The sequence below is a fragment of the Eulemur rufifrons genome, chromosome 7 (genome assembly GCF_041146395.1).
Source record: "Eulemur rufifrons isolate Redbay chromosome 7, OSU_ERuf_1, whole genome shotgun sequence".
In the NCBI taxonomy this organism is placed as follows: Eukaryota; Metazoa; Chordata; class Mammalia; order Primates; family Lemuridae; genus Eulemur; species Eulemur rufifrons.
In genome coordinates, this window is record NC_090989.1 from 279679236 (window position 1) to 279705573 (window position 26338).

The window sequence follows — 26338 nt, forward strand, 5'->3', positions numbered from 1 at the left end:
ATATCCTAAGAAGTGGATCTCGGGAATAGTCTTCCGTGTCCTGTCATTGCTGAACCTGCACTAAGGACCGGACACAGTGGGCCGAGGCTGGTCTCCCTTTGTAATCAATCCTCTGTGGACTGTGGGAGGACTCTACTAGTTATGCACCGGGGGGCCGCTGCAGCACTGTCAGCTGTGGCCTTACAGTAGAGGAATGCAACGCTCTGGTAGCAAATGCTGACTCCGGGAATGCGGAGGAGGACCGCATAGCTGATCACTTGGGGCAGTGGACTGGAGCAGCTGTGCTGTGAACCATCACCTCCCTTCCACCTTTTTTGCATATTCCTCTTGTACCAGTTTTGAACAGGAAATAGTATTTTGTAAAGTAAGTATACCGGCAAACTAGGCCCAAATCAGATCTTTGTGGCTTGAGTTCTTGTTTCTGATGATTTCATGAGATCATGCTCTTTTATTGCTGAATAGGAGGGGATTTAGGAATCATCTAGTCCCAGGATTCTCAATTTATCAGAATGTGGATGCAGGAGGGCCTGTTTAGTTTTTAAAAATATATTCCGTATTATTACTTTGACAACTGGGGAAAGTGAGGCCCAAAAGGGTGTGACTTGGCCAAGGCAGCTCATCTAGATAGATGGTAACTAACAAGACCTGGGAGCCTTGGTTCCCTTTCCACATTTTAAATCACCAGTGGGATGCAGACACTATATGGAATAAAGAGAAAGCTGGGTGAGGTGCTCAAGCCTGTAATCCCAGCACTCCGGGAGGATCGCATGAGCTCAGGAGTTTGAGGTCAGCCTGAGCAAGAGTGAGACCCCGTCTCTACTAAAAACAGGAAAATTAGCTGGGCTTGGTGCATACCTGTAGTCCCAGCTACTTGGGAGGCTGAGACAGGAGGATTGCTTGAGCCCAGGAGTTTGAGGTTGCAGTGAGCTATGATGACTGCCATCGCACTCTACCCGGGGCAACAGAGCAAGACTCTGTCTCAAAAAAAAAAAAAAAAAAAACAACAACAATAAAGGGAAAGCACTGAGAAAATATCTGGAATTGGATTTTTACAAGTGTGTTCATTAAGTACATTTAAATATGTTCATTTTATTTGAAATGGTTTTGTTCAGTTTGCCCTTAGAAGCTTGTTATCTTGCTCTTCCCCTCCCTCTTTAGACTCCACATTCCACCACCATGTTGTCATCGTTTCGTAAACGCAGACTCCAGGTATTTGACTAGCATGCAGAAAATGTGTCGCCTCTTTGGTTTTGCCTGGCTTGCAGTGAAGACACATTCATGTCAAAGAGGTTGGAAAAAAACCCTGCCTGCATGACCTTTCTGTTCAGCAGATTGGTTAGGATTTGTTTGGGATTTTTTTTGGTGATACGTTATCAGAAGTCTTAGTAAATTTACTCTAAAATTTCCAAAGCCTCCTGTTTTTTACCTTCCTTTCTTTCTCTTTAAGGCATGAATATCTTAATTTCTTATTACCAGACTGGTGTTTGCATGATTAGTGTTTGCCGATTTTTTATTGATGGCTACTTGGTTTTTACGAACCAAGGGACTAAACAGATTGTCCTAGGTATTTGGAAAATATAATCTGAAAAGATATAGTAAAAATAGTATTTTTAAAATTTGACAAATATTGTAAACTTGGGTTTGTTTCCTGTTCCATTGACTTATTTCTTCTGCCACAATGCCTGTAGTAAAATGGAGCTTACATTTTCATGTTTAAAAAAAAGCTCCCTTTATTTGTTTATAGTTTTTGAGTGTTTCCTAAATCAGACCTTTTTCAAAAGAAAAAAAAATGCTTAAAATTAATATCCCAAAATGAGAAATACAAATTTTGGAAATTTCTAGTGATTATAGGTGATAAATCCAAGGTAGGCCCTTTTATAAATCAGATCAGTTAATTATTTAAACGAGGTTTATAAAAATGGGCCACATTATAATCTTTTCCTATTTTGAATCATAGGAACAATATGTTGCACTTAAATACCTTTCATCTGAATTTTACAGGTTAAAAGGTAAGTAGCAGCAAGATAGTATTTGGGAAGCATTCAGAAGTAAGTTTTTTTCAGTGTTGCTTTGCATTTCTGGATTTTGATGCAATGCAGTATGAATCTTTTGCTTTCTTAAAGCTAAGTCCTTGCTCACCTCTGTAGAATTGCACTAATGAGTTGAAATGAATTAATCAATTTGAAGGCTGACATGTGGATCCACAATCCTGATTGGAATGTGGTTTAAGCAAAAAATTTGTTGTTTTTATTCATGGTGTTAAAAGTCTTACTTTTTGTATTATTTACCTCTCTGCTTACCATCAGATATGCCACTAAAATCCGCAGCTAAGCTGGTTTTGAGTTCATTTTGTTTGATATGGGAATCAACTGGTATATAATTTTATGGGTGCTAACCAATTCTTTGGTGGTTTGTTATCAGGGAAGCCCTTCCACATCCATGGATATAGTTCTCTTGCTTTGCAAATCTAAAATTTGGTAATAGGCTGGCTTTCTAAGCCATGGAAAAAAGCATTGTCGGTTCTGCACATTTGGGCTCTGACTAAGCAACAAAACAAAACTGATGAATGGTTTCTCTGATCTTTTGCTTTGGGTGATGTTTATGAATGTTTCCATAAAGCCAAATGCTTCGTTCATCCTGTTAGTTCCTAAAAATCCTTTTCTTGCAAGACAATGTATCTGGTGTCCATCCTGAAAATCAGAATTCATTTTGTAGTATTCCAAATGCTTCTTACATCCAGCACAGGCAGCTTACTGAAAGAATATCAGTCCCCATACTTTACTTTTAATAGAGACTCTTTGCAGCTTCACTATATATTTTTTTCTCTTTTGGGGTTCTATAGAGGAACTGATTGCTGAATTCTTCCACTCTCTACAATCCATGTGAGGGTGTCGTAAACCACTCATTCTAAGGGCCAACTTCGCAGAGTCCAAAGCATTTGACCTTTGGTTTGAAAATGTTTGTATCTGCAGTCTTTTGTGTTGCTTAACACAGTGTGGTTCCCACCCACTGCCTCTACCCACTCCCCAAAGACAGATATGTCCCCTTGTATCGTGGGGCATTTAAAAATTCCCTAAGTACCAAGAACTGCCTCAGACAGCTGTCTCTTGGCATTTGTCAAGAAAAGGATATTCGTGTCTAGTCTCTTGTAGGAATCCATTTTAAATCGATAGTGTGTGTAAGTTTGTGTTGGATATGAGGAGTCATTCTGAGACATGTTGTGTATCTTTGGATTAAATTAGAAATTTCTAGCCAAGATTCATATCTTTAGACCCCCCTCGTCCTTCCCAGGTATCTGGCAGTAGTATAAGAATGCTAACAAGTCCTTTTTATTTATTACAATAGAGGACATAGTTTTAATTCCTGTTTTATCCTCCTGAGATCAATTCACATTACTTGGTGAATGATGCAACTAATATTTTGACTGCTGCATTGCAGTATTTATAAATAGCCTACACCTTCAGTCTTCTCTAACAGTATTTGCAAAAATATGACCTTTTTCTTCAGTTACCTTAAATGGGAAGCTGTCCTTAAACATGTAGACAGATATTTAGCACTTTGTTTCTCCTCCTTCAGTCTCCCTGTGCACAGACTTGATTGGCAAAATCAGAGTCAGTTGGCTGCTCTGAGATAAGCAGTCAGTCGATTGCACTTCTAGGAAGTCACCTTCGTTGTGGTTTTTAGGCAGTTAGTGGAACAGATAGGCTGGTGTGGTTGCAGTTTGTTCTTTAATGGCACATTTCCCAGATTTTTCCTTTCTTGAGCTCCCAAAGGTGTTAATCCCATATGGCTGGGAACAGCCAGGAACATTCTCTGTGGATTCTGCCTTATCAGTGTGCTGCATATTGCCAGAGCAGGGGCGGGGTTCTTGCAGCATGCAGCCTCAGTCACGGAAGGAATGTGGTGTGCACAGGCAGCGTCCAAGAAATTCCAGTAACTCTCTGATAGTTTTGGGTGAGAGGTTGTAGCACCTTTGCGTGGCAGTTGTTCTTGGTGATGAAAATTTTCCTGTGTTTAATGTAGTCTTTGGAAATGACCCGTTTAGGAGCAAAAAAACCCTGCAACTCGTGTAGAGACAGTTCTCCATCAGGATGAGAGTGGGCAAATTTATTAAACCGTAATCTATTTTGGCATCTCCTGTAATCATGCAAATGAAAATTCTGAATGCCACCTGCAGTGGGAACGCATTGGTGACTTTCAGATGCCCGGCTCCCCAGAAACAGCCAGCCATGGCTTGGCAGAGCTCCCACCTACTGACATCAGCTGATCTGCAGGAAAGAAAAGTCCATTATTGCCTGACCAAAGCACTTGGTATAGAATTGACTCATTCTACTTCACTGGGGCGACAAAGAGGTCCTTTTAGGTTGGTTAATTTCATCAAGGCCTCGCTGGACTGCCTCCCTGGATTGGTAGGGTCCAGTCAGCAAGCTGGGCCCAAGCAGGGGACTTGCTCAGGTGGAGCCTTTGCGGTGCTGTGATGCAGATTCTTTCTTTTTTCCATTGTAAAGGGCTGCTCCCAAGCGTGATTTCTCAGGGATTTCTATAGCAGCAAAAGGATTTTAGAAATGCAGTGGATCCTGTGATAGGAGGCAGGACAACACCATATATTTTAACACTGAAGACTTAGGGAGCTGGTGTAATGTAGTTAATTTTCCCATGCCTAGCTACACCTTCTTTGGAAAATTTCTTTCTTTGTTTTTTTTTGAGACAGAATCTTGCTCTTTTGCCTGGGCTAGAGTGAGTGCCGTGTGGCGTCAGCCTAGCTCACAGCAACCTCAAACTCCTGGGCTCAGGCGATCCTCCTGCCTCAGCCTTCCGAGTAGCTGGGACTACAGGCATGGGCCACCATGCCTGGCTAATTTTTTCTTTATATATTTTTAGTTGGCCAGATAATTTCTTTCTATTTTTAGTAGAGATGGGGGGGGGTGTCTCACTTTGCTCAGGCTGGTCTCGAACTCCTGACCTCGAACGATCCACCCGCCTCGGCCTCCCATAGTGCTAGGATTAAGGGCGTGAGCCACCGAGCCTGGCCTTGGAAAATTTCTTTACAAGCAAATTTTGTAAGCAAGCAAATTAGGTACGTAATTTCCCAGTGTTTTTCTGTCTTAACTGTTTCCTGAGGGATGAGAACAAAGGAAGTATGTAACTAAATGATTCTAACCCTACTTGTTTAGTAATATAAGAAGATTTAATCTTAAAAAAAACAGAAGTAATTTTGATTTGTAAAAAATGTTCATGGATTGTGGAAAATAAATAAATAAATAAATAAAATTAGGCCGGGCGCAGTGGCTCACGCCTGTAATCCTAGCACTTGGGAGGCCAAGGAAGGCAGATCGTTTTAGCTCAGGAGTTCGAGACCAGCCTGAGCAACAGCGAGACCCCGTCTCTACTAAAAATAGAAAGAAATTAGCTGGACAACTAAAAATATATAGAAAAAATTAGCCGGGCATGGTGGTGCATGCGTGTAGTCCCAGCTACTCGGGAGGCTGAGGCAGTAGGATTGCTTGAGCCCAGGAGTTTGAGGTTGCTGTGAGCTAGGCTGACGCCACGGCACTCACTCTAGCCCGGGCAACAAAGCGAGACTCTGTCTCAAAAAAAAATGTTTAATACCTCTCCCTCCCATTTTTCACTCCAAAGTGGGGATGGAAAAGATAACAGAGAGTGAAAGGAATTAGTAAACAGCCATCAGTAAAGAATATGCCAGCTCCAATCATGTTAGGAATCACTGGTTCTTGGATGCTAGCCTGGGAACTAGAGGACCCCAGGTCACCCTGGGCTCAGGGACTTGCTTACTAGATCATCAGAGTCTCCTGACTGCTTAATTATAAAGTGATAGCAGTTTCTTTATTTCCAGGTTCGGAATATAATTGGCTCTGTAATATGTGCCAAGTCCTGAGTTCTGTGATCAGAAAGTAAGAGTGAGATATGGTCATCTTTATAGTTCTTTAAAGAACTCATCAGTGTGGTGGGGAGAGCACAGTGGTTACAGGGCAGGTGATGGTGCTGAGGACAGATGAGAAGTGAGGCTGGTAGGGGACTGCAGACGGATGATTCAGAGACTTCGTGCAGGATGAGGTATTCGCTTTAGGCTGAGAGATCCGTATGATACTAAGGGTCAGGGTTGGGAGTGGGAGAGAAGAGTGCATTCCTAGCAAAGGGAACTTTTTGAGCTGGGAAATGAACCCTGCTCAGGGCCTGTAATTGGGGCTGGTGAGGGAGTTTGATGTGAGGTAGGGCTGGAGGAGACAAGTGACTAGAAGTGACTGACTGAAGCCATGTTTAACTTCTAGTAGATGCAGTTGGTGTGTTTGGTACTTCTCCAAACTACGCCGACGTACTTAGGGCAGCAGTGTAAACTAGAACTGCCTGTTGTAATTAAACATTATCACGGAAGTTCTGCTGTGAGCAGACATGTAGTTTTTCAAGGTCACCCTCAGTTTTTGGTTTTAAGGACTGTCTTGACATCTGTTTTAAAAATAGAAAATATGTTTTTCAGACGAGGCTATCTACTGAGGATAAAAAGCTGTGCCTTCTTGAGCTTTATTTCCCCGAGGTTCTGCCCTATCCTAGTGAAAAGAGCAGCTCCTTCCTCAGAGCACACTGCCCTGTGGTCAGTCCAAGATTAGTAATGCGGACTTACTCATTAGGTTGACACCTCGTTGTATAGCTGTAGTCAGCACATTCTTTGTTTGCCATTCTTGTCACGAATCTAGCACTTACCTGGACAGAATTCCAGCTTTACAATCCAGTAAGTGAAGGATTCATTATTGAGCTCTCCCCACCCCTCCAAGTGAACTCTGGGCTGCTGCATAGCAGCTACAACACTCAATAAACACTAAATAAAAATTGTACAAGAGTACAATAGATGTACTTGGTCATTTATTTAACAGACATTTCATAATGACCTGTGTGCTAGAAATCAGGGATACACAGATTGGGTTGCTCAGTCTAATCATACCATGGGAAGTATATGCAGGTGCTTTGCAAATCTACAGAGAAGTTGATTACATCTGAGGAGGGAGGGTGCAGTTTAGTGAGGAGGCAGGAGCCTGCAGTTTACTCATTTCAGCTGGGTGTTGAGATATAAATAGAGGAGTTATCCAAGCAGAGAAGAGACATGGGACATTCTAGCAAAGAATGCTTGTGCATATGGCTTGGAGTTTTAAAGGGACCTCTATATTTTGGAGAAGAAAGAATACTTCTATTTGCCAAGAGGGTAGGAGGGAGGGGTGAAAGATATCAGGCAGGTATGTTGGGCCAGATCGTGAAGGTCCTGCTAAAGAGGTGGATTCTTTTCTCTGTCTGAAGGGAACTATAAAAGATTTGGGGCGACTTCTCTGGTCCACTAGTGAGGTCCATGAAGCTCGCCTGGGTCCCTCACTTGGGACTCGTTACAAAAAAAAAAAAAAAAAGATTTGGGAGTGGCATGGCAAAGAATGTTTCTTTTTATAGTAAAAAAAAAAAAATTAAACTATGTAGAAAAACAGTAATACAACAAAAATAACTGGTTGTTACGTGGAGAATAATTTGCAAGGAATGGTGGTGTGGTTAAAATCACCTCACGTGCTCTTCCCCGGGAAGATGGCCTCTGATCAGGTGCAGACAGTGCCTCCTCACAACTGCTGAGAGCTGCTGGAAACTCTGGCCGCACCCAGGTCTGCAGGGCTTGTTTACGTCCGGCTGGATGTGGGCAGCGCTCTCACAGGCTTCACTGCTCATCTGTAGCCTGCTCACCCTTTTCCGTTAGCTGGGGCAGGCAGGCGACAGGATAACAGAAGTGCTCCTAGATGTTTCCTGGGTAACACAATTTTATACCATTTATAAATTATAGAACAGTACTGGAAGGGACCCTAATGCTTAGCTAGTCTGCTTCCTTACCAAATCCAGAAGGCTCTGTATGTGATTTTAATGTTGGAAGGGACTTGTGACCATGTCATTTTTCCTGCCGTTTTTAGTCACTCTAGGAAATTGAGGTGCGGAGAAGGAAGGCTTGTTACATGGAAGGTCACGTGTTACTGACAAATTTAGGAGCTTTTTGTCATTGACCTGTACCTATTTCCTTCTGTGGTCCTTAACTGGTTAGAGGATAAAATGGCTTATTCTTGATAAGATCAAGTAGCATATGCTGAGTTTCTCACATAAATAGGTCAGGTTGTCTTTTTGACATTAAAGTTTGGTGAAACTTCCCAGAAATCTGAGAGTTTAAAGTTGGGGCAGATTGATTACTGTAGGGAAGTACCACCTACCCAGTTAGCCTGCATTTGTGGTTAACTTGAAGTTGGTGCTGAATTTATGCAGTCTTCTTGCTCTCCAAAATAGCAGGTAGAAGTAAGATAGGGTAAATCTTTCACAACACCTTTCTTTTTTTTCCAAGATGAACTGTGATTTGGTTTTCTGCTAGTTGGTACATTCTGGTGAAACAGCCTGTTCCTTTGCCTGGGCTCTTTGATAGTCTGAAGACTTGTATGGTTGACATTTTGGAGTAACTGAGAAATCAGCTACTTTGTCTAGGTGAATGCTATTGGTTATTGCTAGTAAGGATTCACTTATTTTATAATCATTCCCTTCATTAAATAACAGCCCAAAATCTAGAAAGACAGAAAAGCTGATTTAAGTAAGGGTTAATTCTTTCTAATCTCCACACAAAGAAATGCAGAGACCAGATGGAAGGACCTTTGAATGGCTTGTCAACAATTCTTTGAGTACCAAAGTTGGTGTTTCCTTTGAATCCTTAAAACCTTGTAGAACTAACAATATGAACCGTAGTTTCCTTATTCATACTTTTCAATTGGTTTCGTTGCCATGTTGGCTAGGCATCCTCCTTTGCAGGGCAATGGACAGCCCTTGTTATTACTATAGAGGAAGGGGCTCCAGGCTTCATTGTCAGATCCTTAGCTGGCACTACCTTCTCAACACATTTGTTTGCTAGGTTTACCTGATAATTCTTTCTTTCCTTCAAAGAGGCTAATTCCATTGACTCTATTTTGGTGTATGTTGGTACTTATCTCATGGCATTCTTTGTTTTCAGAAAATGGACCCAAGCGGGGTCAAAGTGCTGGAAACAGCAGAGGACATCCAGGAGAGGCGTCAGCAGGTCCTAGACCGATACCACCGCTTCAAGGAGCTCTCAACGCTTCGGCGTCAGAAGCTAGAAGATTCCTATCGATTCCAGTTTTTCCAAAGAGATGCTGAGGAGCTGGAGAAATGGATTCAGGAAAAACTTCAGATTGCATCTGATGAGAATTATAAAGATCCAACCAACTTACAGGTTTGTCTGGTCTCCCTGAGATTCCTGCAAAATTTAAGAGCCCAAATATCAGACAAAGAAAGTTATTTAATTATGACGTTGGGAGATTAGGCAACAAGAGGAGTGTAGTAGATCAGACATAAGGAAGGGTTTACTGTTCTAAAATGCCCTCAGTGTATTAATGAGGGTGAATGTGGAATCCTGCAAGTATTAATTTATCTTTTCTGGATGCTTTAAACTAACAGTTTTTATACCATAAACTTGAAACCACTGGGGATCTTGAAACATTTTTCAGGGAAGGTCTGGGTTCAGCCCTTGGAATGTGTGTTTTTTTGTTTGTTTTTACTTAATAGACTACTGCAATAGGGTTTTGCAGTGGGGGAGAGATTAGACTTGACTCCTGGAATATGTGTTTTTGAGAAAGGCATGCTAACAATGTTGCTGGGAAAAATTCATAGATATGAGTCCCTTTATGAGACTTAATTAGTAAATCTTATCAAAAGCAAAGCCTGGTTTAAATTATATATTTAAAACTATTTTTTAGAAAAAGGGGAAAGCCTTTCTTCTCATTGATTTTGGTGAAAGACTTTTAAAAATTTTGTTTGGTAGCAGGTGGAGCAGTAGTTGGGCCCATGTGTTTTTTTGCTACACCAAAGTAGTTTAAGAAGAGAAAGTGATGAACACTGGTTTAGTGTGGCCCCTTCTCAGCCCAGTACTTAATTAATGAAAAAGAGGTATTGAGAAATAGAAAGTAGGCAGGATCAGAGTGTGGCCTCTAAAGCAAGTGAAAAAGAGTGTCGTGGGTGAGTGAACATGGATAGATTATTGAAGGGTAAACACTGCATGCTAAGGAAACTATCAGTGTGATTCTGTATTTCTAGAAGGGATTGGATGTCCACAGAAAGGCTAATTTCCTGATAGACAAGAAAATTAGAATATTTTGTAGCAGCCAGGCACCCAGTGGCTCATGCCTGTAATCCTAGCACTCTGGGAGGCCGGGGCGGGAGGATTGCTTGAGCTCAGGAGTTCTAGACTAGCCTGAGCAAGAGTGAGACCTTGTCTCTATCAAAAAGAAAAAAAAAACCCAGCCAGGTGTTGTGGCATGCACCTGTAGTCCCAGCTACCCGGGAGGCTGGGCTGAAGGATCACTTAGAGCCCAGGAATTGGAGGTTGCAGTGAGCTACAATGACTCCACTGCACTCTACCCAGGGCAACAGAGTGAGACTGTCTCAACAACAACAACAAAAAAAAAAAAAACAAGGAAACTAAGTACTCCTCTTCATAACCCCGAACCCCTTAAGAAAGAAAAAGAAAATAGGATATTTTGTAGCATCTTCCATCTACCAAGTTGGTGGTCTTCACTGGCCAAGCTTTTGGGGGCCAGGAGAAATGCAGAGTGTTTGAGGAATTGAGGAAACAGAGAAGGGGTGAGATACCGAGTGATGTATCCGTAACTAGAGGGAGTGGGACTGAGGAGTGGAGGAACACTGGGGACTGGGGCAGTAAGACACTGGGTGCTGTGTGGTTGCATCTGTGGCTCCCTTCATGGTCCAACAGGGAAAGCTTCAGAAGCATCAGGCCTTTGAAGCCGAAGTGCAGGCCAACTCAGGAGCCATTGTTAAGCTGGATGAAACTGGAAACCTAATGATCTCAGAAGGGCATTTTGCATCTGAAACCATACGGGTGAGTACGAGTCATGCCTAGTGTGGATGGACTTCATATGGGTGGAGGAATGTGAACTCATGCTTGGGTTTCTAAAAAGATAGACTTTTCCAGCTTCTTAAAAGAATTTGTGCAGTCTCCTAAAAGTTACCCAGATCTTGCCTTTGTAATATGACTTAACATGAATATAAACAAATGCTTATATACTCAGCAAGGAAATTAATATTCTTTTTGTAGAACAAATTAGAATGTGATTGTACTTTAAAGAAGATTGTGTAAATTAACTCTTAACATGTTCCGTGATGGTAATTAGATGGGAGAGCATGTTAATGAAATTAGCAGATTGAGGGATTAGGATACAAAGATAACTAGAAACAATCACAGATGCCATAAAGAAAGTTCTCTGTTGGAAGGCATGCTGTCTGAATTTCGATGGCTTGCCCTAGGAGGGGTTTCCTGAGGTCTAGGTAGCAAGCCTGTTAAAGGTCGAGCTCTAAGGAATGACTTTGACACCTGTTGGTCAGTGACCATGGTGAAAGGACTGACTTAGAGGTAGGGGTCCTCGAGGTCTTTGGTCTGGCTTATTTTGGTGCCAGTTCATTGGCCAGTTCAAGGCAATAACTGATCTTTCTCTGCTTTGTTTCACATTTCCAATGCCAAGATATTCAGGGAAAACAAACCTCTTTATGATGTGAGGCATACACAAGGAGTTTCTTGTAACTGGATGCTCTGATCTACCTTTGATACACCTCATGTCTAGCTGTATGTTCTGTTTGGTTCTTTGTCATCTAAAGACACATTCCATTGACAGCCAGCCTTTTCCAGTCCTTTACCTGTCAAAGCAATCTTGAAGATTTAGATAAAAGCTGTGTCCTTGGGCCCCAGCTAGAAATGTTTCATCCTCTACTGTGCCGTGATAGTCATTTGGAGGTTTTGTTCCCTAAGGATACAGTCTCGTAGTTTTCAACAATAAATATTTGTCGTCTCATGTTTGCTTGGCTATACTCTGCAGTGTCATATTGAAGACTTGCAATTAGCCCTAAGCTTATGACTAATAATTGTTAACTATTACTAGTAATGATTGGAAGCAGAAAATAAAAGTGAATTCCAAATGCCATATGACCGACTGTATAATTACATTTAACCCATTTAGGCAATGTGGTAAGGGTCTCTGCAATTAAATACAGACACTTATCTGCCCATTTCCCCACTATTTTGTGTACAGTCTTATATGATAGCAAATGCAATGAGCATGCCTTAGTATTTCCTTGATAGAAGCTGTTTTCCCAGAGTGAATGGGGCTGCTCTGTACTAGTATAACCAGGTTACAGATGGGGAACATGAGAAACAGATCAAGTGTTTGGCTGTAGTAATTAATCTAGGGGGAAGGGCGAGGACCCAAGGCTGACTTCATGCGTGTCTGTTAGGACCCTCTCCCCTGTTCAGAGAGCTTACTAGAGCAACATCATCCCTGGGGGTCTAGTGATTAGGGTTCGGTGCTCTCACTGCTGAGGCCTGGCTTCGATTCCCAGTGAGGGAAACAAGCAAAAAACAAACAAAAAGTGACATTAAAAAAATACTGATAACTACTGTTTGTTGAGTAGCTATTTATGTACAGACACTTTGATAATCTTTAATCTTCACAATAAGCTTGCAAGGTGGCCATTATCTCTGTATTATACTTGCCCAAAGTCACCCAGCTCATAGATGACAGCATTGTAATTTCATTCTACTCTTTCTTTCTCCAGTCACAATTGTTTGCTTTATTTTTCCAACCTGTATTTTATTCCAGTCTTCTTTCCTTAATGTTTCTGCCAAGTGCTTCTCTGAAGGCTCCTGCTTGCCCGTGCCCCTGTTGCAAAATCCACCTGAGTCAGAACCGGGCTTTCTTCCCCACCCTGTTGGCTTTCCGTGGGTTTCTGAATGCACCTGCCTCCCTGCCCACTCACACCCTTAAACAGCAGTGAGCCTGTGAAACTGGACTCTAACTGGCAGTAGTTACAAGATCAGACATGGCAGGAATGGGAAAATTGTTCCAGTACTGGAACAGGCTTTGCCCTAGTTCTTTACCTGAGTGTGTGAAAATGAAATCTGTGAGACTGACAGTTGACTTGAGCGTGAGAGGCTTCTCTCTAGTCTTCTGTGGTCTCCTTTTTAATTTGAGCAAAGAGCTCTCATTTAATCTGTACTTTATTTTTTTAAATTATTGTGTTTTGGTTTTTTTTTTTTTTTAGTCTTTCCTGTGGTCCAAATAATCTTTACGTTCATGTTCACAGATCTGATTCTGGTGATTCTAGCGTGGTAATTTATTTGGTCCCGTATCTCGGTACCTTAGTTTGGTAGGCAGCGGTAGCATAGAGGAAGGTGGGTTGCATGTGAAGGCTGTGTCTGTGTCCTGGATAACATGTCTGTCACTGGTTTAGACTTTCACACCGTACCGGACGGCGTGGCGCCCCATAGTCACCGCCACCCACATTGGGTCCCACATCCGAGTAGGTGGAGTATGGCTTGCTGTTGGTTGCCTTTCTCCCCTGCCTTGGAATGCCTTTCACTTCTTTCTCAGTGGTGGGTCGCAGTTCCAACCAACAGTGGTAGAAGTGAATTGTGTGTGCATTTATCACCCTCCCCTTCCTTTCAAATGAAACATCCACACTTGTTTCTAAGAGAATCCACCCATGTTGACTGTGTCATAGCTTTCAAGTTTTTATTTTGCTAGGAGTGGCATCTCAACGATGGGTGGATCTCAGACTTCTTTTGTGTTGATGTTTAAACCTTTTCTTTTGTTTTAGTTATGTCTGTTGCTAGTGTATATAGAAACTCCCAGTATCTTGGGTAGGCATAATCAAGACATTGAGGTTGGATTGGAATACGGGAATACATTGTCTAAGCTTGAATTGATTATCAGTTTCCCCCAGTTCTTGCCACGTCCTTACTGGGCCTGTGCTGTGAGAACCCAAAGATGCTGGGAAGTGAATATGTTTGGCCCTATGGCTGCCACTTGGGTGAAGTTTGAAATAAACCTGACTTGGGATGTGTTGTACCATAAACTGTATCTTTTCCCAGAAGCTCCAAAACTTTTTCTACCAAGAGTCTATTTTGATATCTGATTACTTTTTGGGTCCCCATCTTTCCTGCTTTTATACTGAAGCCTCATACTCTCTACATTTGTGATGCCTACAGGACCTCTTCTTTTATTTTTCCCTTACTTCCATGAGTTCAGAGTATACCCTTCAGTAATTTCTGCTCAATTTCCATATTAATTCTTCAACTTTCCTTCCCCAATAGTCTTCTGGCCTAGGAATCATACTCTAATAATTTAATAATTGTTACTAATATTAATTATATAATAATAATGTTAATTATATAATTAATAACACATTAATAATTTTCCTGATGTAAACTAGAATAAATCTACCTAGGAAAGGCCTGATATTTTAATTTTAAGACCTACCAAACCACTGTGAAGCGTATACTTCTTTCTACTCTCAGTTATATTTACCATTTTTATTTCAGAGCTCCATGAGGTCTCTAACTTGTCAGAACTCTGTGGGGGAGTCAGATCCCACAGAGCCAGCTGTGATCTGATTAAAAATCTGATTTTTAACCTCCAGACTCGTCTGATGGAACTGCACCGCCAGTGGGAGTTACTTCTGGAGAAGATGCGGGAGAAAGGAGTCAAACTGCTGCAGGCCCAGAAGCTGGTGCAGTATTTACGAGAATGTGAGGATGTGATGGACTGGATTAATGACAAGGTGTGTTTTGGGAAAGAAGGTTTGCTAAGTCTTGCTCGAGGATAGGGAAGAGACTCACTTGCTGTGATGCGCAGGGAGAGCCAGCAGCAGCCCAGATGCGGCCAGTGTAAGCAGAGAGGGGCGGGCGTGGGATTGCTGTAGCCCCCGCTGCTCTCTAGGCACGGTCTCTCTGGAACTCTGAAACCTGGGGTCTCTGAGATATAAATGCTGTGAGCTCAACATCTTAGCTGTGGAAGGAACTAAAGTCACAAACTACACAGAAAACCGTTTCCATTTATGCTGTCATGGCCCCATCTGTAATGCGTCTGTTTCATGTTTCTAGGAGCTATTGTTACGAAGTGTTGCTTTGTGACTCTGGCTCTGTTATGGTCCCTAAATAGGAAGCAATTGTGACTTCTGAAGAGCTGGGCCAGGACCTGGAGCATGTGGAGGTTTTGCAGAAGAAATTTGAAGAGTTTCAAACAGATATGGCTGCTCATGAAGAAAGGGTTAATGAAGTGAACCAGTTTGCTGCCAAACTCATTCAGGTAAATAGCAGAGCGCTTCTCACAGCATCATTGTGTTGACTTTCTGGTCTATTCTGAAGAAAATTTCACTGATCGGGACCCGAAGTTGTGAGTGAGCAAATTTTTTTAAACCACGTCTAAGAGTTTTATTTAGAGGAAACCAAGGCACAATGCTGATTACTCCCAAATTAGAAAATGCTTTTTAACTCGTTGCCTTGGGCAAGAAGTGCAGAGTTCATTTGATCTTTTTCCTCCACCCTCTTTTGGGTGGAGCTGAGTGAAACTTTGGGCTGCTGAAGCTGGTCTGGGGTTTCTCAGACGAGGGTGTGGTGGTGAATTCCGGCTTAGCATTGGCAGATGTCTGCCAGTGCCTTCTTGCTCTCCCCTTCCTTCTGGACTGAAGCTTCCTGGGCTCTCTTCGGAGCCTGGGGGAACCTTATCATGAATAGGTTCCCCACTGTAGGTCTGTTTCCCTTTAGGAGGGGTCCACAGCCCTTCCGCATTGCCTGTGTGTGCAGCCCCATAGCTGCTTTTTTATTGTCTCCTTCCACTGCAGGGTTCAAAGGGCTCTAAAAACATCACATAGTAGGAACTAAAAGGCATTTGGTACTTTTTGGGAAATTTGATTGGGGGGGTACAAATTTTAAATTTATAAATCTTCAGGGCTGGTAACTTGTTCCCTTTTTCTGGTCAGTGATTAAGAGAAAGAATAGCCGGCATTTCTCAGAACTCTCTCACCCTTCCACAGTGACAGTTGTGTTACCTCCCCAAACCCTGAGCCATCCCAGTGTTGTACTTGAGAGGAGCAATCAGGCCAGGCCCATGTTCTCCCAAATGAATCCAAGAACCCTGAAATCCTTCACTTTATTACTTTACGTGTTATTTTTATTTTTATTTTTATTTATTTATTTATTTTTGAGACAGAGTCTCGCTCTGTTGCCCAGGCTAGAGTGAGTGCCGTGGCGTCAGCCTAGCTCACAGCAACCTCAAACTCCTGGGCTCAAGCAATCCTCCTGCCTCAGCCTCCGGAGTAGCTGGGACTACAGGCATGCACCACCATGCCCGGCTAATTTTTTTTTTTCCTATATATATTTTTAGTTGGCCAGATAATTTCTTTCTATTTTTAGTAGAGACGGGGTCTCGCTCTTGCTCAGGCTGGTCTCGAACTCCTGACCTTGAGTGATCCACCCGCCTTGGCCTCCCAGAGTGCTAGGATTACAGGCGTGAGCCACCGCGCCTGGCCTGCGTGTTATTTTTAATAAAAACAAAATAAAAGCCCAAAATGTGGTTGGTGGGAAAGGATACTTTTAAAGACATATCTCTAGTCTAAAACCAGGAGTAAACCCGTAAGCCCTGAAAATCATATGTATGAGCAAGAATGCTTACCAGCCTCATGAACATTTGAAATACCAAATTTTCAAGCAGTTGGGGCAGATGGTTGCATTGATGAAGCTACCACAAAGTTGCATCCAAAATGTTTGTTAGCAGAAAAGTTTTTGGTACTTTTGCACATAACCACTTTATAGACTAACCACACTATACAAAGGATAAATAACGGATCTCTCCTTTTTATAAGAAATAGGTGCTCTTTTGGGTTATATAGTTCACGTCATTTCACACAGAAGGCCAGTATTTCTTCTGTGATTTTCTTCAGAATGGTGAAGATTGGCTAACACACATAATTCAAGGAGATAACCCAGGGGTCACTAGTTGGAGAAGCCAGGGGTTATGGACCAAGTGCAGTCTCTTCTACTCTTGTTTAGGAACAGCACCCTGAGGAGGAGCTGATCAAGACTAAGCAGGACGAAGTAAATGCAGCCTGGCAGCGGCTGAAGGGGCTGGCTCTTCAGCGGCAGGGCAAGCTCTTTGGGGCAGCTGAGGTTCAGCGCTTTAACAGGTACCGAGCCAGAGAGGGCTTTGGGGGGTGGGCGTCTTCCCGGATGGGCATAGTGAGACACAGGGCATGTGCCGATGAGATGCTGGAGCTGACTGGGTCTTGGCCCCATGGGATGTTCCCAGTTCTAGACAATCATCATCACTGTGGATTAACTGGGACCTCTGTTCTCAGGGACGTGGATGAGACCATCAGTTGGATTAAGGAAAAGGAGCAGCTAATGGCCTCCGACGATTTTGGCCGAGACCTGGCAAGCGTTCAGGCTCTGCTTCGAAAGCATGAGGGTCTGGAGAGAGATCTTGCTGCTTTAGAGGACAAGGTGGGTTTTGAGAGCTGCTGATTCTATAAATAAGTTACCAAGGGTCAGGAGAACAATTCTGACAGTGTGTTTCTAGGTCAAAGCCCTATGTGCCGAAGCTGACCGCCTGCAACAGTCCCACCCTCTCAGTGCTACTCAGATTCAAGTGAAGCGAGAGGAACTGATTACCAACTGGGAACAGATCCGCACTCTGGCAGCAGAGAGACATGCGAGGCTCAATGATTCATACAGGTGCAAATAATCCTCCAAGGCTCAACAACTGGTATCGTTTGACATATTTTTAGAGAAGAGGGGAAGACAGAGTCAAGGTTCAGTTCTATGTTCTGAGAAAGTGTCTGTGTACCCTGCCAGGTGTCACCTGTTAAGAAAATACAGATCACTTTTTCTTACGTATCTTATATTTGGGGACTAGCAACTTGATAGTGTATAAAGTGTGGTATATGTGTAGCATTTATAACTTTACAAATCCTTCCATCCTGTTTCACTGCATTATGACTAAGAGAAGTGGAAATATTTCCATAGGTGTCTGAGCATCATGTGAAATATCTTCTTAAAATTAAGCCAGGGATTGGAAAGGAAAAGAATGCTGCTCCCTAACCAGTGGCAGAACCTGGGAATAACAAGAAAGTTGTACACTGCAGTGATGCACAGAACCTAAGCTTTAAAGGATTGATTTCAGCCTTCTCTTGCTTTCCTTTACAGTCTAGATTGAGAGAGTTCTGTATTTCTCAGAACTGGAGTTTATGTGGTTTGTTAGACTTTTGAGAACAGACAATTCAGAGCTTTAGGGAGGCTATTTTCCACCATGGGCCTCCACTGGAAACATCTAATGACTGACCTTTGGTGTTCTCCAGGCTCCAGCGCTTCCTTGCAGACTTCCGTGACCTCACCAGCTGGGTGACTGAGATGAAAGCCCTCATCAATGCAGATGAACTTGCCAATGACGTGGCGGGGGCTGAAGCCCTGCTGGATAGGCACCAAGAGCACAAGGTAGTATCTCCAGGCTCTTGCAGAAGTAAAGGCATTAGCTTATGATGCATCAGTATGTCTGGTGATGCCTGTAGTTGGAGGTGGTGAAATGTTACTCACAGCTATCTCTCATCATAAGGATTGTCGTTAGTCTTGCCTACTTTGTACGGCCATCCTGTGTCATCTTTATTTTATTTATTTATTTTTTTGCAATGTTCAATCCTCTGACCTGTGTCATCTTTAAAAATGTCTTTGTTTAAATGCTGAATTTCATAACCGGTTTGAGTAAATCTAAATTTCTCTGGTATTTCCCCAAAGTATGTTCCATAGAAAACTAGTTATGAGATCTTAGTAGCCTTTCCCTTAAAAAGAAAGAGCGTTTTCTAAGTAATTTTGGAAGACACTGTTACACAGTATTTTTTTTTTTTTTTTTTTTTTTTTTTTTTGAGACAGAGTCTCACTTTGTTGCCCAGGCTAGAGTGAGTGCCGTGGCGTCTGCCTAGCTCACAGCAACCTCAAACTCCTGAGCTCAAGGGATCCTCCTGCCTCAGCCTCCCGAGTAGTTGGGACTACAGGCATGCACCACCATGCCCGGCTAATTTTTTCTATATATATATTTTTAGCTGTCCATATAATTTCTTCCTATTTTTAGTAGAGATGGGGTCTCGCTCTTGCTCAGGCTGGTACACAGTATTTTTAAAATTATTTTTACCATTAAGCCTACTGAGAAGTTTTAATATGCTAGATATAAAATCAACATACAAAAGTCAAACACATTCCTTTGCGCTGGCAACAGAAACATAATTTTTTTTTTTTGAGACAGAGTCTCACTCTGTTGCCCGGGTTAGAGTGCCGTGGCGTCAGCCTAGCTCACAGCAACCTCACACTCCTGGGCTCGAGCAAGCCTCCTGCCTCAGCCTCCCGGGTAGCTGGGACTACAGGCATGCGCCACCGTGCCCAGCTAATTTTTCTATATATATATTTTTTAGCTGTCCATATAATTTCTTTGTATTTTTAGTAGACACGGGGTCTCGCTCTTGCTCAGGCTGGTCTTGAACTCCTGACCTCGAGTGATCCACCTGCCTCGGTCTCCCAGAGTGCTAAGATTACAGGCGTGAGCCACCGCGCCTGGCCCAGAAACATAATTTTTAAAAATACTACTTGTAATCTCAGCAGCAAATATAAGGTACTTGGGAAAAGTTGTGTAAGACATTTGTGGAGAAAACTATAAAACTTTGTTGAAAGCCATTAAAGAAAAACTCAATAGATGGAATGACTTACCTCGTGTAAGGATGGAATGATGTAGAGATGCAAATTCTCACCAGGGTATAGGTAGTTGGTGCAATTCCAGTCAGAAGCCCACCAGGGGTAGGGGTGTGTGTGTGTTTGAAATGAAATAAGCTCATTCTAAAATTGATTTGGAAGAAAAAAACTCAAAAAAATAGCTGAGACAATTTTGAAGAACGTGGTGCAGTTGGGTGAGGGGCTCACCCTACCAGGTCCTATAAATCCTAGTGAATAAATCCCTTTGGAACAAGGAAGACAGAAAGATCAGTGGAACAGAAGAGGGAGCTCAGAGCCTGGTGAGTGTGTGCAACCTTGACAGTGACAGAGGTGGATTGCAAAGCCAGTAGGAAAAGAAATTCATCAGTGAATGATGACCTAGATTGATGAGGTGTTAGGAAACCTGACCTAATCTTTCATTCTGTTGTTCATTTTACATGTGATAGTCTGACTTGTAATGATTATTTAAAATTCAACACCTTATTTTTCTTTTCTAACATGCTGGGCATAAATTGTCCCTCTTTTCCCCTGTAGGGTGAAATTGATGCTCATGAAGATAGCTTTAAATCTGCAGATGAGTCTGGACAGGCTCTGCTTGCTGCTGGTCATTACGCCTCAGATGAAGTGAAAGAGAAGGTAAGAGAGTAGAAAAGGAGCTTTTTTTTTTTAGACAGAGTCTTACTCTGTTGCCCTGGTAGGGTGCAGTGATGTCATCTTAGGTCACTGCAACCTCAAACTCCTGGGCTCAAGCAATCCTCCTGCCTCAGCCTCCCGAGTAGCTGGGACTACAGATGTGCACCCCTACACCCAGCTAATTTTTTCTATTTTAGTAGAGATGAGGTCTCGCTCTTGCTCAGGCTGGTCTTGAACTCCTGAGCTCGAGCGATCCTCCTGCCTCAGCCTCCCAGAATTCTAGGATTACAGGCATGAGCCACTGAGCCCAGCTGAAAAGGAGCTTTTGTGGAGGAAATTAGATTCTTTCACTAAAAGTCTCTGAAGGCTATCATCCATCCTTAAATGTCCAGACATTGTACTCACCATGATGCTTGAGAAAACTTACCAGAGATTCTGCTTGAAAAGGAGCATCCTTTCTCTTCAGAGAGTTAAAAAGAAGATATATGTTCAGTCTGATTGGCCCGAGAGACAATCCCTGTTATCTGGGACATGTGTGACACATTTTCCACTTACAGGGACTTTTTGCAGGGAGCTCAATTAGGAGTTGGAGCAAAGAGGAAACAAATTTTTACAAAGTGATACGTGTACTATGAAATCATAAGTTTCATAGTATCCTAGAGTATAAAATTGTTTGAGGAACAATTAATGAGTTTTATATTTTTTTAAATATTACTTAAACTAAGGGGACATTTCAAAGAAAGACTTTGTCCTCAATAACTTTGGGGCCTAAAAATTATTTCTAGGGCATTCATAAATGTATTTGACATATTTTATAAAGCGTCCATTCAATTGACATTTCTAAGTTGAGAGTCCCTACTCCATTTATACTGTGTCACTTTTTACACAGATGCCTTTTTCTTCTACCTAGGAGTTTACTCCGCATTTTTACCTAGAATCATTTGTGATAATGTGGCAATAAATTAATTCTAAATTAATTGGAACAGGACCATCCCTCTTATATCGAATGTAACACATACAAGTGAATGCTGTTCTTCCCTTTTTACAAGTCAGAAAACAGGCCTGAAGGTTAGCACTATGGTTAGGAATTCCAGGGCAGCCTTTTAGTCTGACGGGGGGTATTGGGACTGACCTCTTCTCCCTGACCTTGTCCTCCCAGCTGACCATCCTTTCTGAGGAGAGAGCAGCACTGCTGGAGCTGTGGGAGCTGCGTCGGCAGCAGTACGAGCAGTGCATGGACCTGCAGCTCTTCTACCGGGACACTGAGCAGGTGGACAACTGGATGAGCAAGCAAGAGGTAATCTGTGAGCAGAGCCTCGCCAGTTAAGTGAGCAGAGAGGTCTGTGTTGTCTCCTTGGGTAGCTTTCATCCTTTGTTTTAGGAATTCGGTACTGTTTCAGTTCCGAGTCGGGGAAGAGGGAGAACTGAGCAAGCTTCCGTCAGCTCTGCCAGTGTCTCTGCCTGCTGAGATGACAAGGTGCTCAGAAAGAGCCCCGTTTTTCAGATTAGTGTCATATAAAATGTTCTATCAGAGAATTTTTTTCTTAGAACTTACCGTTATACAAAATCTAAGTCTAATTAGAAGCAAGAAAAGCTATTTGAAGGAAGTTTCAGTAGAATATGGAACAAGGATTTCATGATGTTGCTGGATTGATTTTAAGCGAATCTAAAAGGATTTTAAACTTTCCAGAACAGATCTTAGGAATTCAATAGCCATAGAATGTCTTTCCTTCTTTTTGTATTTTGGCCAAAATATCCTTTGTGTTCCAGTCTTAGAATATCAAAGAAATAGGCCATTATTCTGAACACTTTGTTTCCTTTTCTTTTTTTTTTTAATTTTTTTTTTTCTTTTTGTTCCCCTGCCCCCCCACTTTGTTTCCTGTTGCAAGGCATTCCTGTTGAATGAAGACTTGGGAGATTCCTTGGATAGTGTGGAAGCGCTTCTCAAGAAGCATGAGGACTTTGAGAAATCCCTCAGTGCCCAGGAGGAAAAGATTACAGTAAGACCCCTTGCTGTTGTCAGTGCCTTCACATGGTCCTTAGAGTAAGCCACAAGTCTCTTCTATTCCTAGAAGGTTTCCTAACAGATTTGATGAAGGCTCTATGTACAAGGTGCTCCTGTAGGTGCTTAAAATCTCGTGATGATGGCATGCCATCTTGTTGGAGACATAACTTTATAGAATGAAATGATTTGCTTGATGGAAACCCCCGAACTGAAATTTACTGTTCACTCAAAGTAGTTCAGAGTTAACATCAGATACTCTCCCTATTGAAAGCACATCTTAGAAGTACGAATTGGAAGGCTGTTAACCCCTTTCCTGACCCCTGTCAGGAGAGTGGCTACATCTAGTATCTCCCATCTGGAATGGAACTAGCACAGTCTTGTTACATCTGACTAATGACATCAAGCAAAAACTCAAAAGTTACGGGGAAAATCTTGTCATCGCCAACTTTAGAGTGAAAACCTTGAAGTATGTTAAGGTTTGGAGTGTTACGACCAGTTACTTTTCTCCAGAGGCCGAGGTAGGGAATAGTGTGCTTACCAATAAAGAATTCTTATCTCACTTCCTAGGCACTAGATGAATTTGCAACCAAACTAATTCAGAACAACCACTATGCAATGGAAGATGTGGCCACTCGCAGAGATGCTGTAAGTTTCCAACTTCTTTATGCTCCTTCCTTTCTGTACTTGGGTATCCCGTCCAAGGCAGATGTTGCCATTAGGTCTCTTGAGCTGGACATCCTTTTAGGAGTAAGAACTAGAGATTCACAAGGATCCTTTTTTTTCAGCTATTGAGCCGCCGCAATGCCCTTCACGAGAGAGCCATGTGTCGCCGGGCCCAGCTGGCTGACTCCTTCCACTTGCAGCAGTTTTTCCGTGACTCTGATGAGCTCAAGAGTTGGGTCAATGAGAAGATGAAAACTGCCACAGATGAAGCTTATAAGGTAGTGTACCATTAGCATTGCTATGTAGCACTCAGTTCTCACAAACAAATTGTAGCTAAAGAAAGAAATAGAGGGTTCAAAAATCTCAAAAAGTTAAGCTGATTCAAAAATCAGCGTAATGTAAGCTATTTTAGACATCCCCCCATAAAGGTAAGTATGAAGGTAATTTGACATACTCAGGTTCAAGGTAGAACCCCCTTCTTTCTGTTGTTGGTAGGACCCATCCAACCTGCAAGGAAAAGTACAAAAGCATCAGGCTTTTGAGGCTGAGCTCTCAGCAAACCAGAGCCGCATTGATGCCCTGGAGAAGGCTGGGCAAAAGCTGATTGACGTCAACCACTATGCCAAGGATGAGGTCGCAGCTCGTATGAATGAAGTCATCAGTTTGTGGAAGAAACTGCTAGAGGCCACTGAACTGAAAGGTAAGAGAAAATGTTACATTGGATGGTGACAGGAATGTTTGGGGAACTAGTGAAGTGTTTTAGGTACATATGCTGCCCCAGTAAGGTGAGGTGGATGACTTTGGGCATGTAGGAGTTACTTGGCCTGGGTTCTTGATGCTTTGCTAATTTGGTAAATGTGGTTGAGTGTGTCGATTGGTGGTAGATGTGGTAGCTGGGAGCCAAGGACAGTTAGTAATTCTCAAGTATCCTTATCTTGTAGGGGCTAGAATGCTGTTCATACTTCCAGTTCCTCCTCTAGAAGATAGAGCAGAGGTTGCAATTTATGTTTTACCTTTGTGATAGAAATGAAGGAGGAACTAAAATTCTGACCCATAGTCCTTCACTAGGGTACCATTGTTTGTGAGCAGTGTCAGGAGAAGGATGTTAAACAACAGAAAATTAAACTTGCCTCCTTGCATAGGAATAAAACTTCGTGAAGCTAACCAGCAACAGCAATTTAATCGCAATGTTGAGGATATTGAATTGTGGCTATATGAAGTAGAAGGTCACTTGGCTTCAGACGACTATGGCAAAGATCTTACCAATGTCCAGAACCTTCAGAAGAAGCATGCCCTGCTGGAAGCTGATGTGGCTGCTCACCAGGTAGAGTGTGAACTGGGGGCCGTGTTGAGCCAGTGAACGCAGAAACTATAGGAAGGGGCTGGGTGAGGTGCCTCACAACTATAATCCTAGCACTTTGGGAGGCCAAGGCAGGAGGATCACTTAAGCCCAGGAGTTTGAGACCAGCCTGGCAATAGCGAAACTCCATCTCTACAAAAAATGGAAAAATTAGCCAGGTATGGTGGTACACATCTATAGTCCCAGCTACTTGGGAGGCTGAGGCAGGAGGATCACTTAATTAAGCCCAGGAGCTGGAGGTTGCCGTGAGCTATGATGATGCCACTGCACTCTACCTGGGCGACACAGCAAGACCATGTCTTGACTTAAGGAGGAAGAAAAACTATAGGAGGAAAGAATGGCAAATATTTAAGACCAAGCTAGTTTTGGGAGGGATGAAATGTATTGATTTTCTTAGATAGCTCTATGTGCTGCATGTGCTTCTGCTCAAATTAAATTGTCTTCCTTCAGAGCTTTTTGAGAGCCCAAAGTGAGGGAAGGAGATGGCAGAAAGAATATTCTCAGGAGTGGCATAAAGGGCCGTGATAATTTTTCTTCATACATGATAAAACCACACCCAAAGTAGAAAAGTGCAAAACATAGTCCCTCATCACTGGTCCGAGATTTCAAGACCGTCCTCTCCCTTTCCCAGGACCGCATTGATGGCATCACCATCCAGGCTCGCCAGTTCCAAGATGCTGGCCATTTTGACGCTGAGAACATCAAGAAGAAGCAGGAAGCCCTTGTGGCCCGCTACGAAGCTCTCAAGGAGCCCATGATTGCCCGAAAGCAGAAGCTGGCCGATTCTCTGCGTCTGCAACAGCTCTTCCGTGACGTTGAGGATGAGGAGACGTGGATTCGAGAGAAGGAGCCCATTGCCGCATCTACCAACAGAGGTCAGTCTGCCTCTGTCAAGTACGAAAGGAGCTGGGAAAGGGCTGTGTCATGGCAGCGTGAGGGGCACGTGTGTCAGAGTGAGCGGGTTTAAGTTATGAAATGGGAGCCGTGGCAGAAGCCGTGAGACACAGGTTAGTGCTGACTCTTCTTTTCATGGTTGGATGACTGGGGGGTGGTTTCTGCTTTCAGGCAAGGATTTGATCGGGGTCCAGAATCTGCTAAAGAAACATCAAGCTTTACAGGCAGAAATTGCTGGGCATGAACCTCGCATCAAGGCAGTTACGCAGAAGGGGAATGCCATGGTGGAGGAAGGTGAGTGATCGCCACCCATGAGGCCTTGCTCTCTGTGTCTCCCCTCCTTTGGCCAAGAGCATGGCCACTTGGGCATATCAGACTGGGCTGTGGGGTTGAATGCCGTCCCATTCTTTCCTGACTGCTGGCCTTGACTAGGCCGTATGCTTTCTGAGCCTGAATTTCTTATCTGTGAAATGGGGATGACAGCACCTCCCTACGATGTAGTTGTGAGGATTAAGCAAGATGAAGTCGGTGAAGAGCCTGAGGGAGCTCCTGCACCTGGCAGTCCCAGTGACTGAGAACCGTGATGGGACTGCTCTTTCTATTATTTCTGTATGATACTATCACTAATGCCAGCCGGGGATATCTTCTGCTTAGAGACTAGATAAAGGTCATGGTTTGAGGAGGTAAAAATAAGACAGTCTGTTAAAGGGTAGGAATCCGAGCCTCTCATAAAAATTGGAATCATGAAGGGGCACAGCCCACCAAAACGTAGTAACGAAAAGTGCCATGAACACACAGGAGCCTCTTTCGTCCTCTGCCATGTGTCAACATACTTTTTGTTGTCCTCCCTTCCAGGCCATTTTGCTGCAGAGGACGTGAAGGCCAAGCTTAACGAGCTGAACCAGAAGTGGGAAGCGCTGAAGGCCAAAGCCTCCCAGCGGCGGCAGGACCTGGAGGACTCTCTGCAGGCCCAGCAGTACTTTGCGGACGCCAACGAAGCCGAGTCCTGGATGCGGGAGAAGGAGCCCATCGTGGGCAGCACCGACTATGGCAAGGACGAGGACTCTGCCGAGGTAACATTGAGTTTGGGAAGCGCCGTGCCTGCCAGGGTAACGGAGCGGGGCTTGGATTGAGAAGCAAGTGAGGAGTG

General features: G+C 43.1%; 1 protein-coding gene across 4 annotated transcripts in view; it reads left to right on the forward strand.

Annotated features, from left to right (window-relative positions):
- Positions 1-26338, forward strand: part of SPTAN1 (spectrin alpha, non-erythrocytic 1) — a 62927-nt gene that overhangs the window by 1902 nt on the left and 34687 nt on the right. For 2 of the 4 annotated variants that reach the window (XM_069476879.1, XM_069476880.1), the window contains exons 2-20: positions 1159-1209; positions 9029-9268; positions 10805-10930; positions 14521-14661; positions 15042-15188; positions 16931-17064; positions 17236-17380; positions 17457-17611; positions 18235-18370; positions 20168-20269; positions 21426-21563; positions 22156-22266; positions 22839-22916; positions 23057-23212; positions 23430-23634; positions 24077-24258; positions 24926-25169; positions 25360-25482; positions 26044-26261. In XM_069476879.1, coding sequence (XP_069332980.1) covers positions 1177-1209; positions 9029-9268; positions 10805-10930; positions 14521-14661; positions 15042-15188; positions 16931-17064; positions 17236-17380; positions 17457-17611; positions 18235-18370; positions 20168-20269; positions 21426-21563; positions 22156-22266; positions 22839-22916; positions 23057-23212; positions 23430-23634; positions 24077-24258; positions 24926-25169; positions 25360-25482; positions 26044-26261 — 2814 coding nt within the window. In that variant the 5' untranslated portion in view covers positions 1159-1176. The remainder of the gene's footprint in view (positions 1-1158; positions 1210-9028; positions 9269-10804; positions 10931-14520; positions 14662-15041; positions 15189-16930; positions 17065-17235; positions 17381-17456; positions 17612-18234; positions 18371-20167; positions 20270-21425; positions 21564-22155; positions 22267-22838; positions 22917-23056; positions 23213-23429; positions 23635-24076; positions 24259-24925; positions 25170-25359; positions 25483-26043; positions 26262-26338) is intronic. The other 2 variants (XM_069476881.1, XM_069476882.1) reach the window with 1 other exon arrangement.